Source organism: Ranitomeya variabilis, chromosome 6 (genome assembly GCF_051348905.1).
Source record: "Ranitomeya variabilis isolate aRanVar5 chromosome 6, aRanVar5.hap1, whole genome shotgun sequence".
Lineage (NCBI taxonomy): Eukaryota > Metazoa > Chordata > Amphibia > Anura > Dendrobatidae > Ranitomeya > Ranitomeya variabilis.
The window spans coordinates 134,603,287-134,622,044 of record NC_135237.1 but is presented as its reverse complement, the minus strand read 5'-3'; the positions used below and the strand labels follow the sequence as shown (position 1 = coordinate 134,622,044).

General features: G+C 43.2%; 1 protein-coding gene across 2 annotated transcripts in view; it reads left to right on the top strand.

Annotated features, from left to right (window-relative positions):
* MRPL3 (mitochondrial ribosomal protein L3) overlaps positions 1 to 18,758 on the top strand; it is an 80,313-nt gene that overhangs the window by 22,259 nt on the left and 39,296 nt on the right. For both annotated transcript variants that reach the window (XM_077269030.1, XM_077269029.1), the window contains exons 5-6: positions 3,674 to 3,773; positions 5,616 to 5,676. In XM_077269030.1, the coding sequence (XP_077125145.1) occupies positions 3,674 to 3,773; positions 5,616 to 5,676 (161 nt within the window). The remainder of the gene's footprint in view (positions 1 to 3,673; positions 3,774 to 5,615; positions 5,677 to 18,758) is intronic.

The window sequence follows — 18,758 nt, the reverse complement described above, 5'->3', positions numbered from 1 at the left end:
CGTCTCAACAGTCGGGGGTCGTCTTGTACGGCGTGTGCAGGGAGCGGTCCTGGATGGCTCCCAGGGTCTGGAGGAGAGGAGACTCTCCTTCAGGCCCTGGGATCCATATTCATGTAAAAAAAAAAAAAGAATAAAAATAAACAATATGGATATACTTACCCTCCGACGGCCCCCAGCGGTGCAAGCGGCGGCCTCCGTTCCCAAGGATGCATTGTGCGAAGGCCGAAAGGTCCTTTGCTCAATGCATCCTTAGGAACGGAGGCCGCCGCTTGCACGGCTGAGAGCCGGTGGCCATCGGAGGATAAGTATATCCATATTTTTTTTTTTTTTATTTTTTTACATGAATATGGATCCCAGAGCCTGAAGGAGAGTCTCCTCTCCTCCAGACCCTGGGAACCATCCAAGACCGCACACGCCGTATAAGATGACCCCCGTCTTATTCGGCGAGTATATCCCAAACTCCATTTTTTTATATGGAAAAGTTGGGGGTCGTCTTATACGCCCAGTCGTCTTATACACCAGAAAATATGTATTTGTTTAAATAACAGAGTGGGGACCCCCTCTATTCTTGATAGCAAACCTTGATAAAGCTGACAGCTGAGGCCCGCATCTGTGAGTTTTGCCTGGCTGGTTATCAAAAATACAGGAAATCCCACACAGTTCGTTCTTTTTTTTTTTTTTTTGACTGATGGGAATAGTAGTCACATCAGGCCAAACCAGTGACCAGAGGTAAACTTTTTATCTCGGATCACAGCTCCGGGCTCATGCTGTCATTTGACAGTGTAGAAACTGCGGCTGTCTGACCTGCGGTAATGATGTTACCACCGATTTTGCAGTGTATGGGCTTTGGCTCACAGTTTGTGTCTTGGATTCGGCTGATGTATGTGCAACCGGAGGCTAGAGTTAGGGTGAACGGGGAGTTGTCTCACACTATAAAACTACATAGGGGGACGAGATGGGGGTGTCCACTCTCCCCTGTTTTATTTGCATTGGCTGTGGAACCATTAGCTGCCAAAATTCGACAGTCTGACGAGGTGTCTGGGTTTAAGTACGGGTTAATAGAAGAGAAGATAGCGCTATACGCGGACGATATACTATTGTTCCTGGATGATCCGGTAGCTTCCTTGAGGGGTGCCATTGGGCTCATTGAAAGTTTTGGCTCTTTGTCAGGGCTGACGATAAATTGGAGTAAGTCAATTTTGTTAGGGGTGGACGACGTGGGTGAGGACGGGAGTGAGCTTATGGAGGAAAGGCAACTTTAGGTGGTAACTGAATTTAAATATTTGGGGATATGGATCTCTGTGCCAGTTACAGATTACCTAGGAATAGGTAATAGGAATTTGACTCCGTTTTTTTTGGGAGTTCTTAAGGCAAAGGTAGGTGCCTGGATTAAATTGCTTTTATCGGTGGTGGGCCGGGTCAATCTCATCAAGATGATTTTGATGCCTAAAATATTATATGTTTTACACAATGCGCCAATTTGGATATCACATGGGAAATTTCGGCAGATTAATTCCCTGTTTAGGAGTTTAGTATGGGGGAGACAACACCCTCGTATCAGATTGGAGACGCTTCAGCGACCCAAGGAAAATGGCGGTTTGGCTTTGCCCAACCCTGAAGTATATTTTCTTGCAGCCCAGAGTCAGCATTTAAAGGGCTGGGCGCATGAGGTGTCATCCAATGCGGTACAGCATTTGATGAAAGAGGTAACGAAAAGAAGCCCAGATGTGCAGTGCCTGGAAGATTGATCCCTGGGTGCGCTTGGGAAAATCTATCCAACTATATTTCTGATACGTAAGCTGTGGGGCAGATTGAAACAAATTTGTGGGGTTACGGGTCTGACTAAGTTCTCCTCGCTATGGTATAATAATAATTTGCCGTGGTTTGTAACAGTGGGGGCTCTACCAGAGTGACAAGCCAAGGGAATCCACTATGTGTATCAGATAATTGAGCAGCGAGAGCTGAAATCCTTTTCCCAATTGCAGTTGGAGTTTGGTCTCAGGTCCTCGGAGGAATATAAGTATACGCAGATGAGACACGCGTTTAGAGCTCAGAACAGGGGTGAAAGCCTTAGAATCCAAGGAGATATAATGCTGGAATATGTGTGCGGTGATGGGACTACGAGGGGGGTTATTTCCACCTTGTATAAAGACTTGATACATACGTACCACTTTAGATTTCCGATAAATGCGAGAACTAGGTGGGAAAGGGAGCTGGGCCCCCCTGGAGGATGAAACGTGGGAGTCAGTGACCGTTTTGGAACCCATTCCAACACCGAGTGAACCGTATAGGCTGTCGCAGCTTTGTTATACACAGAGTGTATAAATCTCCGGAAGTATTGTATAAGGCAGGGTTGCGAGCTAATTCTGAATTCCTGAGGTGTAAGAATGAAAATGGTGGAATATTTCACATGATGTGCACGTGTCTGAGATTGGCTGCTTTTTGGCTGGTGGTTCTGAGTCGTGTTGAAGGAGCGTATAGATGCACAGTATATGGCTCGAAAGATTACCGCGAGAAACTGGATAAAGGAGGAACCGCTCACAAGAGGAGAATACCTTTAATATGTTAAGCAGGGTCTGGCATTAGAAAAAGGGGTCTAAAAAAAAAAAAGAGGGAAAATGGAAATGTTTGATAGGCTGTGGTCTTCGTGACTTGAAATGGGTTATTGGGTAAAGAGGGCAAGGGGGTTGAGGGCCCGTGGATGGAAGGAATATTATACATGTGGTATTAATTGTGATAAGATCTATTATGCCTTGCTTGAGGAAGCGGTAATAAAAGATGTAAGCTGTCTACTGGAAGGGGGGGGGATAAGTTGGGGATAATGGGGTTTTGACACTGTTAAAAATTTGAAATGAAAACAAGGATGTTACACGTAAATGCAATTTTATTCGTAATAAAAATCTATTTGTTTTTTTTTTTAAATGTTACTGTTACCACCGATCACAGGCAGTTTTTACTGCACTGTCATGTGCATGAAACACGCGTTGTTTGGGGGCAGAACAAACAGTAACACTGACTTCCTGGTGAAGTGCCCCGTGCCCATGCCCAAACAGTAGGTGTTCGGTACAGATGCCGAACTTTACTGTGTGGGTTCGCCCATACCTGTACACCCAGTGGAGGAATGGACAATGAAGTGCTGTCTTCTCGTCCTCACTACATTATTTTTTCTCCTGGCATTTGCCTTTATAACTAGATAACATTTACTGCATTTTACATCTAGCTCTGTCAGCGACAGCAGGCTGAGGTTTTTTTTTGTATTTTTTTCTTCTTGTGACCTGTCTTAATAAATGGGATTATCCATGTGTGACACCACAGAGAGCCCACTAAATTGCTTCTTGGGAGATTAGGAATTTGCTTCCAATTCCAGTTGCCCTGGCTCAATTAGAGACCGGTTACAGCAAGTGTTCTTGTGCGGTCTATATAGATGTTGTATACTGCATGTAGTCTTTATGTAGCAGGTTCAGAAATTCTTTGTCTTCACTTGATTTTTAAAAAAAAAAGTAACTTGCCTGTCTGTGTGAGTAAGGACGAGGCTCCCTGTGCATGGCTGCACTTTCCGAGTTTTAACTTGCCTCCCAGCTTTTTTTTTTCCCTAGTTACTATCCGGTACCAAGAGAAGCAACAGATTGCTGAAATGTGAAAGTTTTTTTTTTTCTTTACTTCAATATCATAGAAACCAGAAGCTAGGCTGGAATTTTACAGAGAAGCTGGAGTCCCACCTAAGCAGAAAATCAGCATCTTTAAAGTGTCAGACAATGCCATTCTCAAGCCAGGTATTCTACCATTCTTTTTATACGTTTCTTAAATGCTATGTGTACCTTGCAAATATTTGTGCATTGCTCTAAAGGTACCTTCACACTAAACGATATCGCTAGCGATCCGTGAAGTTGCAGCGTCCTGGCTAGCGATATCGTTTAGTTTGACACGCAGCAGCGATCAGGATCCTGCTGTGATATCGCTGGTCGTTGAACAAAGTTCAGAACTTTATTTGGTCGTCAGATCGGCGTTTATCGTCGTGTTTGACACCAAAAGCAACGATACCAGCGATGTTTTACACTGGTAACCAGGGTAAACATCGGGATACTAAGCGCAGGACCGCGCTTAGTAACCCGATGTTTACCCTGGTTACCAGTGTAAAATGTAAAAAAAAACAAACAGTACATACTCACCTTCGCATCCCCCGGCGTCCGCTTCCCACACTGACTGAGCGCCGTAAAGTGAAAGTACAGCACAGCGGTGACGTCACCGCTCTGCTGTTAGGGCCAGCGCTCAGTTAGTGCAGGAAGCGGACGCCGGGGGACGCGATTGTAAGTATGTGCTGTTTGTTTTTTTTACATTTTACGCTGGTAACCAGGGTAAACATCGGGTTACTAAGCGCGGCCCTGCGCTTAGCAACCCAATGTTTACCCTGGTTACCCGGGGACCTCGGCATCGTTGGTCACTGGAGAGCGGTCTGTGACAGCTCTCCAGCGATCAAACAGCGACGCTGCAGCGATTGGCATCGTTGTCGCTATCGCTGCAGCGTCGCTTAATGTGAAGGTACCTTAACATCTGAAATGGAATAACGTAATCACTATAGCCATGCAGTCCCTTCCTTCTGCCACCATGCATCTGATTAGCAAAAAGGGGTAGCAGATACAGTTGACATTTATGATCAGACTTCACAGTGATTTGTTTGCATTCTGTAACTATACAGATGTGAAATTGGTGTGGGAGACATAGTCGCAAGAATAAAGGATTTAAAAATATTTGCACATTTTTTTTTCTTTTTTTTTTTACAAACATGAAAGAAAGAGCATTTAAATGAACTTTGTGTTCAAAACTTTTTTTCTGTAGCAACAATTGCTGATGTGCCATTAAAGGGAACTTGTCAGCTCCCTCTCCATGTTAAATCTGCATCATGACTTTATATAAGTCTAGTAATGTGCCATATAGTTATTTCTAAGCCTTGGTTGCGGTATGCACATTAGTCAGGACTAGTCCGGCGGGGCATTGGTTCCCTTAAACTAGTTCAGCTTGTATACATGACCCCTGACCACGACTGACATTGAGTACAGTGGCGAGATCCCCATCACCTGCCTCTAAATCTTGCTGTTCTTCCTCCCTGATGTGCAGTGTAGCTGAATGTACACTCCCTGCCTTCATCGGCGCTACGTGCATGTCCATGGAGGCAGAACATCGCAAGCAGGGGCAAGATTTAGAGACACCCGATGGCGACGCCGCTACTGTGCTGAATGTCAGTCCCACGCCGAGGCCTTACAAGATCTGAGGTTGATCCAGTCTGAGGATCCCGCCAGACTAGTCCTGCCTAATTTATATAGCGTAAGCAAGCAAGGGAACAAGTTATTGATTTTGTGCTTTGCTAATTTCTTTCAATATAGCACACTTGAAGAGGTAACTATTCAGGGGCAAACGAAAATGAGGCAGTTGCATGAGAAGAAATCAGATTTCATTTTTCAGAGACCCCTCTTATAAATTAATGTTCCAATGTGATTGATTGGTTTAGGCAACTGTAAAGCTTTATGCCAGTCTTGATAAATGTTATCCAGTTGTTTTTTTTTATCAACATTCCAGTAATTGTTTTAAAGGTTTTATACACTTTATATTTTAATTAGGTACTCCCCTTTATGCCGCACATTTCAGACCTGGACAGTATATCGATGTCACTGCCAAAACGTAAGCATCTTCTTCTATGTTTTCATTACATTTCTCCTTATACTTTTAGCCTATGATATATCCCTGCATTAAGTGTAGGTTGTCCTGGCAAAGTACTTGTACGTGTAAATTAATAATCTGCAGGATTCACAGCGTGTCACTTCTCTCTAGTTTACTTCACAATATTATTATTATTATTTATTTATATAGCACCATTAATTCCATGGTGCAGTACATGAGAAAGGGGTTACAAACAGAGTTACAGATATCATTTACAGTAAACAGGTTTACAGTGACAGACTGGTACAGAGGGGAGAGAGGACCCTGTCCTTGCGGACTTACATTCTATGGGATAGTGGGGAAGAGACAGAAGGTCGGAGGTGCAGCAGCTCTGGCGGTGGTGAGGCGGCTGCTCTGGCGATGGTGAGGCGGCAGAATGGTTATTGCAGGCTGTAGGCTTTCTTGAAGAGATGGGTTTTCAGGTTCTGTCTGAAGGATCCGAGGGTGGTGGATAGTCGGACGTGTTGAGGCATGGAATTCCAGAGGATGGGGGATATTCGGGAGAAATCTTGGAGGCGGTTGTGTGAGGAACGAATATGAAATACATTAGGTGAAATCCGCAACAGGTCTGCAGCAAACATGAAAAGCAGGGGTAGATGTAACAGATATTTAGTGTTCCTTTGAATATCCATCAGCGGTTCATCCCAGTTGTATCTATAGCTTCCTGAATCTATATTTAAATGGAGTTTGTCACCAGTTTTTTGTCACCTAATCTAAGAACACCATAATGTAGAGACTGAGACCCTGATTCTGCAATGTGGCACTTACTGGGCTGCTTAACAAAGTTTTGATAAAATCACTGTTTTATCAGCAGGAGATTATCACTAGAGATCTAGTAAACCTGCTGCCATGTAATCCTCCATATTCATGAGCTCCATATATACTGTACATAAGCAGCAAGCTGTCAATCAGCGGAGTGGGTGGGGTTATACAGAGCTCGTCATTCAGAGAACTGCTAGATCTGCAGCTCATAAAACAGTGATTTTTATCAAAATTGTATCAAGCAGCCCAATAATGATACATTGCTGGAATCGGGGTCTCTGCCCCCACAAAATGCTGTTCTATGATGGGGTAACCACAATCTGGTGACCGATTCCATTTAATAACCAGCCCTGAAAGGGCCTTCAATGGTCACCATTTTTTTTTCTTTACATTTTTGCTTCTGAGCTGTCATAATAATTTTGTTTCTCACTCATATGGCTGTCTGAGACATTTGATGCTGAAGACATTGCATTATTTTTACCCATTGTTTTGGGTAACACATATATGAATATGTTTACAATATATGTGTGCTTATGGTCCAGGAACTGTATGCCACTTGGTTGCTATCAGGATAATAATTCTATCTCCTTAAGAGTTGCATTTTTAATTTGTGAAATTCCAGCGATATTGATGTCAGTAGGAGAAATCAATAATAATGTTGAGTAGCATTTTCATACAGCACGTGATAAGAATGTCCACCTTTTACCTTGGAGTGAAAGGTTGCTTTATTTTCCGCTATTTAAAATGTCACTGCCTATTAAGGTTCTGTGTGTATGTGTGTGTGTGTGTGTAATAAATATATATATATATATAATTTTTAACAGTGAGTTGTGCTTTAGGAAGTGCATTTTCAGGAAGATTCTTCATGCTCATATAGTTCTGACATAAACCGTGTAATTAGATGAGTGGGAGCTGTTAACATTTGTGAAGTCTGAACGTGTGGCCTCGTTTCTTTTCGTCTTGAAATGACGTGTAAGCGTTACATGCGGCCACTATGGCTGGCGGTTTATCAGTGTTCTCACTTCCAGTGCAATCCATGCTACATCAGTTCACAAATTTTGCCTTCTAGAATCCTGATAGAAAAAATATTTTCAAATCCTCTGAAGATGTCCCACTGCGTGCTCCAGCGATAGTCCAGATCGCCATGTGTTTTCTGACACTTCAAAACAGTGCTGCTGTCTAACCTGCTCCTGTAATATTGGTGAGCAGGCCAACAAGCATTTTATTGGTATATATAGTATTTTTTTTATTTCATGTCCTCTATCTGAAAGTGTACTCTGGTATGTCTATGGTCGAATATTGACCACATGAATGATGTGACATGGCCACCAGTAGTAATTCATTGAGCCTGTGCTATGACTTTTTTATACTTTTTCGTTATTCGGGCAATTCCCAAAGATCCCTCAGATTAATGGCAGGTTTTTTGTTTTTTTTTAAGGCGAGAGGTTAATTATTTGGGATGCAGTCAGACTGCCGTATTGCTCTCGTGAGGTTCACATCGCAATCCTCGGACTAGCCGTTGAGCCATCTGACCTGAGCATGACAGCATGTATTGCTACAGTATGTAGCTTGGAAACCATGGGCAGACATACCGCCAGTTCAACCGGTGGGGATGCACCGGGGCCCGGAGGCTCCAGCGGGCCCTGGCAGGGCGGCTATTAATGAGGGCAATCTGGCCAGTTTATCCGGCCCCGAGGCTACGGGGTGCCCCTGGCCACATTACCCTGCAAGAGAAAATGGCAGCGGAGCTGCAGGGATTGGATCCGTCCTGTTTCCTGCCCACGCTTCCTGTCTCACAGCAGCGGCTGAATGTCATCATCATCATTCAGCGCCGCGGCTGTGCGAGACAGGAAGCTGCCAGCGATGATGCAGCTTAAGGTCCCGTGCGCAGAGGGGAGGTATGTGTGTGTATATGGTGCTGTGTGTGTTTGTGTGTATAGGTGGAGGAGAGGGCAATGATGGGGGTGATGGTACAGAAGGCAATGTTTGGGTTGACAGAGAGGGCAATGAGGGGGGTGATTGGGCAGAAGGCAATGATTGTGTTGACAGAGAGGGCTATGAGGGGGGTTGTTGGGCAGAAGGCAATGATTGGGTTGACAGAGAGTTCAATGAGGGGGGTGATTGGGCAGAAGGCAATGATGGGGTGGTGGAAAGGGCAATAATGGGGGTGGTGGGGAAGGAGGAAATGATGAAGGTGGTGAATGGGCAATAATGGGGGTGGTGGGGAGGAGGAAATGATGGAGGCGGTGTAATGGGCAATGATGGGGGTGGTGGGGCTGAAGGCAATGAGTCGGTTGACAGAGGGCAATGATGGGGGAGAAAGCGAAGATGGGGGTGGTGGGGCATGAGGAAATGATGGAGGTGTGAATGGGCAATAATGGGGGTGGTGGGTAGGAGGAAATGATGGGGGTGGTGGGGCAGAAGGCAATGATTGGGTTGACAGAGAGGGCAATGATGGGGGAGAAAGCAATGATGGGGTGGTGAGGCAGGAGGAAATGATGGAGGTGGTGTAATGGGCAATGATGGGGGTGATGGTGGAAAGTGCAAATATCGGGGATGGATGGTGGGCTAGGAGGAAATGATGGAGGTCGTGGAATGGGTAATGATGGGGGAGAAGACGATGATGGCAGTGGAAAGGATAATGATGGGGTGGTGGGGAGGAGGCAAAGATGGAGGTGGTGGAATGGGTAATGATGGGGATTGTGGGGAGGAGGAAATGATGGCAGTTGTGGAATGGGTAATGATAGGGGAGAAGACAATGATGGTGGCAGTGGAAAGGACAATGATGGGGGTGGTGAGGAGGAGGCAATGATGGAGGTGGTGGAATGGGCAAAAATGGGGTGGTGGGGAGAAAGCAATAATGGAGGTGGTGACGAGGGCAATCATTGGGGTGGGGGAGAGGGCAATAATGGGATGCAGGGGAGGAGGACAATGCGGAGTCTGGAGGATTTATAATGGATTTAGGAACTGGGGATGTGGAGGAAGACGTTATTATCGATTATGTCATACAGAGTCCCTTAGTATAAAGTATACTCGCTTATTATGTATAGCACAGTCCCTTAGCGTATAGTGTACTCACTTATGTACACTCACTGGCCACTTTATTAGGTACACCTGTCCAACTTCTTGTTAACACTTAATTTCTAATCAGCCAATCACATGGCGGCAACTCAGTGCATTTAGGCATGTAGACATGGTCAAGACAATCTCCTGCAGTTCAAACCGAGCATCAGTATGGGGAAGAAAGGTGATTTGAGTGCCTTTGAACGTGGCATGGTTGTTGGTGCCAGAAGGGCTGGTCTGAGTATTTCAGAAACTGCTGATCTACTGTGATTTTCACGCACAACCATCTCTAGGGTTTACAGAGAATGGTCCGAAAAAGAAAAAAAATCCAGTGAGCGGCAGTTCTGTGGGCGGAAATGCCTTGTTGATGCCAGAGGTCAGAGGAGAATGGGCAGACTGGTTCGAGCTGATAGAAAGGCAACAGTGACTCAAATCGCCACCCGTTACAACCAAGGTAGGCCTAAGAGCATCTCTGAACGCACAGTGCGTCGAACTTTGAGGCAGATGGGCTACAGCAGCAGAAGACCACACCGGGTACCACTCCTTTCAGCTAAGAACAGGAAACTGAGGCTACAATTTGTACAAGCTCATCGAAATTGGACAGTAGAAGATTGGAAAAACGTTGCTTGGTCTGATGAGTCTCGATTTCTGCTGCGACATTCGGATGGTAGGGTCAGAATTTGGCGTAAACAACATGAAAGCATGGATCCATCCTGCCTTGTATGGAGCATCTTTGGGATGTGCAGCCGACAAATCTGCGGCAACTGTGTGATGCCATCATGTCAATATGGACCAAAATCTCTGAGGAATGCTTCCAGCACCTTGTTGAATCTATGCCACGAAGAATTGAGGCAGTTCTGAAGGCAAAAGGGGTCCAACCCGTTACTAGCATGGTGTACCTAATAAAGTGGCCGGTGAGTGTATAACACCATCCTTAGTTACATAGTTTCCTCTTTTGTTATGTATAACACTGTCCCTTATTAAATACCATCCTCTCTAGTTATATATGGTGCCGTCCCTTATTATATAGCTTCCTCTGCTGTTATGTTCAGTGCTGTTTCTTACATAGTGTATTCTTGTTATTTTTGTTATTCACAGCGCCCTTTTTTATTACATAGTCCGCTCTCTTGTTAGATGTAAAATAACTACTGATGGAGGAGCCGGTGACCAGACGACCAGTCCATCAGCCCCTCCTTTAGAAAAGAAGCTTTCCCATGCTCCATCAGCCATCATTGCATTATACAGTTAACAAGACAGGACGGTATGTAATAAATAAAACAGGGCTCTATAAAATCCAATATGTAAGGGACGGCAATATACATAATAAAGGAGACTATGTAATCTAGACATGTATGTGTGTGGGGAGATATATATATATATATCTCCCCGCACATATTTATATATATCTTTGTTGCCTTAAAAGGAGGGGGGCCCAGACACATTTCCTGCACAGGGGCCCCAAGCTCTCTGTGTCCGCCCCTGTTGGAAACAACAAACATTTCCAAGACATTAACAGAAAGCTTTAAGTGATTTTCTGGACTTTGGGTACAATTCTGCAGTCACAGAGTGAATGAAGTATTGTGAATCTTCATGGCACATGCACTGCTCGATGTGAGCATTCTCTGGTATTGGGGTGGGTAGTGGTGTGCATGTGACTTCAAGTGTATATGACTTGCATACATGTGTTCCTTGCCGACTAGACTTGTTCAGTCTCTCTCAATCTTTTCGGAATAACCCTCACAACACTGAGGGTTCACAAGCCTGCAGTCACCTGCAGATTTGTACCCTAAAGCCAGACATTCCTTTTAAAATTAACAAAACTGTAGTGAAAAAACTTACAAAACTTTGCATAAATTTGCTGGAGTTGTTTCCACTTGAAAAATTTGTCTTGACCATGTAAAAAAATTTTTTTTACATGTGTGCATGTCCTAAAGAGTTGTTATTATAGTCCTAAACGGTTAAAATTGCAAAGTGCTTGTAAAACCAAGAAGCTTTGCAATTTGCATGTTCTCAAAAACATACTTTCAACTTTGTGTACTGCTCGTTGCCTAGGTTTCTGGCCATCTCTACCGTCTGACATCAGTGGCCAGTCTTCTGGGAGCTTGTAAGAGCTGCTCTGAAACTGGCTGGATCCCAGCGATCATTGCCACTTGGCTCCACCAGCGACGCAGAGGTAAAGCTGCCTCGGCTTACATTATCGGGCAGTACACCGAATTTTCTGAAGCGTCAGTCGTGCAGGAGGCGGGGAGCAGCGTGCTCCTGCTGAAGGGGCAACACCTCCTTCCATCCACAATTAGGAGACGTATCTCTTGAATGAAGGATACATGTCTAGATAGTGTGGCCAACAAATCACAGTTGGGAGAGAATCCGAGGGGTAAATGCCCAGCAGTAATGGCTGTTACTATACTACTGCACCATGATTCTGTTCAAGGAGCCTTTCATTTGCCATATTGACCTATGGTAATATTATAGTATGTAATGCTGTCCACACTGGTTGTAATATTTTAATAGTAATACCCGTGTATGTATGCAAATGCTCACACAGGAGTCTTTACTTTGTCATGGACTATGTGAGCCATTTCTCTGTGTAATATTCAAGGCCAATGTGCCAGAGAATTCACCTATAACGAGCTCAATATAGAACATTTTCCATCAGTAATTCGTCAGTCATCGAATAGACGTATTTCATCTTTGATTTTTTTTTTTTTTTACATTGTATTTCCTTTTCTACGTATGTGCATAATCCCACCAATGAAGGATTACAGTCAGACATCCACCTTCATCTGTAATGTGAACATTTTCTCAGCGTTTCTTGGAATATTCCCAGCCGCTTGCTGTTTCCTTGATTATTGTCCCTGAATCACACAAGACGAGGGCTCCAGTGACTGACTGAGTCTGGCAGATCATTTCTATTTTATGAAGGTTTTCAGTCTTACAGAGTGAACACTGACAGTAGTTTTACCAGGCAGACAAATCATACTGCAAAGATGGCCGAGCATGCGCCGGGCCCAGAGGAGTTCACACTGTGCTGTGCTGCTCAATGGAAATGAAATGGAGCAGGCCTAGAAAGTGCCAATGTGGAGCTGGGAAAAGCAGATTAGGTCAGGTATTCTGCAGCAGCTGTCATCACGTCCAGGGTGTTCTTCTGTAAATTACATAGAAAAAAACAGAATCTACGTTCTACCCCATTGACAAGTGTTAGCAGGAAGTTTTCTTCTGTAGAACAGACGGCCTATATATGTTGCACACTTGCCATAAACAGTGGATATTCTGTTAAGCTAACCTCTTTATCCACAGCTTATAATTAATTGCTGGACTTACAGCGCACCACCTCTCTTTGCAGGACCTGTAGTGAATGGTTTGGGGAATTCCATAGGAAGCCTATAGTCTCTTCATGGTTGTGACTACAGAAGGCTCTGAGGGCCCATTGCCTTACTGGGTCACTTCCAGTGGCTTTTTAGGACCCATACTGTTGCTTAGCCATCAGTACATGTATTATGTGATTTCTTTCTTCTCCTTTTTATTATGCAGTGTATGTGGTGCTGTATAAATGGATTAATATTTCTCAGTGCTGACTTGGCAGTATTTGCTGTAGATCAATACGAGAATTGAATGGAGTGGAGGTCGTGCTGCCACAGCTGCGCGTCACAATTTCATTTGTATAGGACTTCCTAATACAAATTAAAAAAATAAATTGTTTGGCCTCATCCCAGCATTTTTTTTCTCCGTAACATGCAGATCTGTTGCTCATATGCTGTAGGAATGCCACAGATTCCTTAGTTTGCGCTGGAAAGAAAAGGTATTTTTGTAAGAGCACAGGCTTTTTCAGATGTGCAAATACCCAGCAAGTCCTGATTTCCATGCCGTTTCCTTGCTGCACATCACCTGTATGTAGCAGAGCCGATCGGACAACTGCAGACTATTGAAACATGCAAAGTGTAATAAAAAAAAAAAAAGTTTTTTTAAAAAAATATATAAAGTTCAAATCACCCCACTATAAAAAGAATTAATCCGATCGGTAAACAGCATAGCGAAGAAAAGTCAAAATCCTAGAATTACATTTTTTTGGGTTGCTGCAACATTGCATTAAAATGCAATAACGGGCGATCAAAAGATCGTGTCTGCACCAAAATGGTATCATTTAAAAACGTCAGTTCGACACACAAAAAATAAGCCCTCACCCAACCCAAGATTCTGCGAACTGGAGACACTATGGGTCTTGGAAAATGATGCAATTTTTTTTTTTTAACAAACTTTGGATTTTTTTTTTCACCACTTAAATAATAAAGAACCTAGACATGTTTGCTGTCTGTGAACTCTTAATGATCTGGAGAATCATTTTGGCAGGTCAGTTTTAGCATTTGGTGAACATGGTAAAAAGTAAATCCAAAAAACAGTTATGGAATTGCACTTTTTTTTTTGGTATTTCACCGTATTAGGAACCTTTTCCTGTTTTCGAGTACACGATAAGGTAAAACCAATGATGTCGCTCGAAACTACAACTTGTCCCCCAAATAACAAGCCCTCACACGGCCATATTGAAGGAAAAATAAAAAGTTATGGCTCTGGGAAGAAGGGGAGTGAAGAACAGAAAGGCATAAAAGAAAAAGGGCTCTGTCATGAATGGGTTAACCTTGACATATTGTTAATATAGGCCATCAGTGTTTAATCTGCTCTGGTTTATCCTCCTGAGAGCAACACAATGAAGAAGCCCCTTGTTTTCACCTCTTGTACTGTCGCCTGTGCCTGGTCATTGCACTCCTCCAATGTATAGGCACATTTTTGCATTAGTTAATAGAATTTCACATCTTGCACAATGTGTACATGTCCCATATTATCGGCCTGTTATCTTTAGACAGAAGATAACTACGTGGCTATTCAGCAGGAATACTGGTTGGGGAGTATACTGCATAGTGTAAAATACCCCTGTCCAAATCTCCTGTACCTTTAGTTGTGATAAGCTCCAGAAAGTCTACAAATTTTAGTAATTGATAAATAGTTAAATGTCTGTGATAAAAATGATATATATATAAATAGCCTAGTGTTCTGGCACAGCGCCTCCGGTTGTAGCAGCTGTTTACCTACAATGGAGGTATGAAATAGAAAGGTCATATCCCCATGGTGGTTCTGTCTTTCTGGGTGAATGTGATTGTGCCGGTATCATGCAGTGCTTTGGAAACATTGTGATAGCGCGGAGGTGACATTTAGCAGGTAATGTCTTTGATGTATAGTAGAACAGAATCTCGCCATCACTGTGCGCCACTGCTGGAAGTGTTTACTGGGATGAACCTTGTAAACAACTGAGCTGGCGAGGACCAGCTCCTCTTATGAAGTGTCCTTGTTTGGACAGGGAAATGGCATTGGCCAAATAGTTTGCTCTGTCCTATCTCCGATAAATCCTGAAAGAATCTTTAGAGCCATATGTTTGACTGTTATGCATCCATGTACAATTTATTTTCCCGCAATTGAAAAATACAGTTGGACCTTTTTCTTTTCTTTTTAAAATCATTTAAAAAAGTATGCAGTGTCTGAAACTATCAGGGAAGTCAGGTGTGAACAACGCAATAAATAAGAAAGTAAATAAACTTCTCTTTTTTTTAAGGCTACTTTTCAGATAATGTAAATGCTGTAAAATAAAGAGAAAATAATCTAGTCACCATTTTCAGTAATATCTAATTCTTAAACCTTGGACACTTTGACTTAAAATGCACCTATCGCTAATCCTAGACTGTCCTCTTTATTTAATACTACGGTGGATGGTGGCACGATTCTAACGCATCGGGTATTCTATATTATGTATGTAGTTTATTTATGAAGTTTTCAGAATAATGCAATTTATACAAAGGATTCGTCCGGCCTCGACCAATTAGCGAAGCGTGGTTCAAATTCCGGAGCCAATTTGTGGGCGGACTGCGACTGTCGCTGATTGGTCACGCCCGGCCGCGAACAATCAGTGAAGCCAGTGCCAGCTCCAGGTTTTAGAGGGCCCCGGGTGAAAGAGTCTCAGTGGTTCCCCCTCTTTAACACATACCACGAATCATGATGCACAGATACAGCAGAGAAATATAGCACAGCCAAGTAGCGTATCACACAGCCCATGTAGTAAATAGCACAGCCAATGTAGTATATTGCCCAGACACGTAGTATATAGCACAGCCACGTAGTATATAGCACAGCCACGTGGTTTATTGCCCAGCCACGTGGTTTATTGCCCAGCCACGTGGTTTATTGCCCAGCCACGTGGTTTATTGCCCAGCCACGTGGTATATTGCCCAGCCACGTGGTATATTGCCCAGCCACGTGGTATATTGCCCAGCCTCGTGGTATATAGCACAGAGACGTAGTATGTAACACAGCCCATGCAGTATATAACCCAGGCCACATAGTATAGAGCACAGCGATGAAGTATATTGGCCAGCCACGTAATATATACCACAGCCAAGTAGTATATAGCACAGAGATGTAGTATATAACACAGCCCACGCAGTATTTAACACAGCCCACATAGTATATTACAATGTGGGCACCATATCCCTGTTAAAAAAAAAAAAAAAAAAAAGAATTTAAATAAAAAAAAGTTATATGCTCACCTTCCGTCGGCCCCGGATCCAGCCCAGGCGCATTTACCGAAGCTCCTCGCGACGCTCCGGTCCCAAGAGTGCATTGCGGTCTCGCGAGATGATGACGTAGCGGTCTCGCAAGACCGCTACGTCATCATCTCGCGAGACCGCAATGCATGGACCCGAGCGTTGCGAGGAGCGGGAAAGGCCTGGGCTGGATCCGGGGGCTGACAGAAGGTGAGTATATAATGATTTTTTTTTTTTTATTATTTTTAACATTAGATCTTTTTACTATTGATGCTGCATAGGCAGCACCAATAGTAAAAAGTTGGTCACACAGGGTTAATAGCAGCGTTAACGGAGTGCGTTACACCACGGCATAACGCGGTCCATTAACCCTGTGTGAGCGCTGACTGGAGGGGAGTATGGAGTGGGCACTGACGGCAGGGGAGTAGGGAGCGGCCATTTCGCGTCCGCACTGTGCTCGTCGCTGATTGGCCACGACCAATCAGCGGCTTCGGATTTCCGTGACAGACAAACAGAAAGACTGACAGACAGAAAGACAGAAGTGACCCTTGGACAATTATATAGTAGAAAAGTGAGCAGCAACAGATCGGTTATTTCCTAAATATAATCTGTTGACAATTCCCTTGGAAGGGTCCCTAATATATCCCGAAAGGGCCGAGTTTCTAACAAACACTTCAGCATGCAAAACGGGATCCCAGAACCCTCTGCGGCGGCGCTCGCTGTGACATAATTAAAGTGGTTACTGCTCTGTAACAATTTAGTAAAGTATGCATTTGTGCTTGGTTAGTGCAAAGCGAAATATCTTGCTGTTTCACTTCGAGAGGGGCCACAGAGGGTTGTGCGATTCTGCTCTTCATGCCAGGATCCCACAAACTGAACATTTCTAGCAAAAGTAAGGCCCTTTTGAGGAACATTAGGGACCCTAATATAGTAAGGGGGGATATAGGTGTGTACTGAGCATTAAAGAAGCACTCCCATCAAAGTTGTTATCTTAAAATATCGCAATCATCATATTATATAGCAATATGTACTTAAAATTGCTCATGTTGCCTTTCTACCCAGTAAATTCATCTCTTTTCTCTGTTCAGTGTTGAAACAGGAAGGCTCTTGTCCCTCCCTGCATTTATTATCCCCCTCTTCACCTCCTGACCCAGCTGCTCCCTCCTCCTCTTACCAGGGACTTTTGCAGTGACTCATGAGTCATACAGAGAAAACTGACCTCCTTTTGCTACATAAAGCTTAGAAGGATACAACTAGTTAGTTTTTAATCATAAGATGTCATAGACCTTATGGAAAAGAGAAGAATTAGCTGGTAGAAAGGCAAAATGAGCAATTGTAAGTACACAGTGCTATATAATATCATGACTGCAATATATTGAGAGGGTAAACATTTTGGTGTGAGTGCTTATTTAATATTGCAGCTGCTATAATAAAGACTAGTTTTATTTCTGTTGTATAGGGAGGATTTATGACATCCCCCTACTACTATCCCCCTTGGCCCTGAACAAAATGGTATTTCAGTTTCTGCTCATTACTTACTATCTAAACGCTTTATGGGTACAGAGGACAGCGAATGGATCATCCATATATCAGAACAATGGCTTGCAGGCCACTTAAGGAGGAGAAAAAAATCACTTGATGAGAATTGCCTTGTAAGAGTTTTTAATAATTCACCCTTTTCCATCTCCACACAAATTGCAAAGTGCTCAAAGACGCTGGTTGTGCGTTGCACTTCACCGTGTTAACCCATTCCTCTTAATACAGAGCACATAGTAAGGGCTAGATCTCAATAAGGTGTACACGTCTTGGGTTACTGCATTGTAATAAATTAACAAGAACACTATTGCTCGGCACTATGTTTCCATAGTCTGCACCAGGTTTTTTTTTTTTTATTATTATTTTTTAGCAGACACCTGGTTCATAGCTAGTTATAATGTAGCTGGATTACTTATCTGCCCTGAAACTAAATGGGATGGGGGAAAAATATAGTATTTAGTAAATACATTTTGTAATTAGTATTAAAATAGAAAGTAATACATGATACAAAAATAATAAAATAACTATGGAGTCATGTAACTTGTAATCTAAAAAGATCCAAAATTCGGCTGGTGAATCTCGGTATATAATTAGGGTTCCAAGGTCTACCGTATATTTCTTTTTTCTGAGATCCATAAAGTATAAAGACCCCTTTGAAAAACTTTTTCGATTGCATCTGGTATAGACACTTTTTTTTTTTTTTTAAACCTTGTTTTATAAGAATTTGTTATCTATTATCAATTAGATGGTGAACTGCTAGGCGCCAGAGGCTGAGCTATGAAGGCTATGTACTCCTTCACACAGAATTTTCAGATATTTTTTTTTTTTGTTTGCTCATTCAGAGTACTATATCTAGTTGAGTACTTTGTTAGAATGTTAATAATCTATCAGAGGTCTTTCAATGGAGTTGTCCACTTCTAGTACAACCCCTTCTCAATCTGAATGTTTGACCCATTAAACACTTATAGTCGCCTCCTGTGCCAGCGCCATTCCAGTGCGGTCGGCGCTCGCGTTCCCAAGGCTCTCGTGAAGTTTTGTCATGTGAGTCCTGTGCCCAATCAGGACTGGCGTAGGTGTTTTTCTTTAACATGGGGC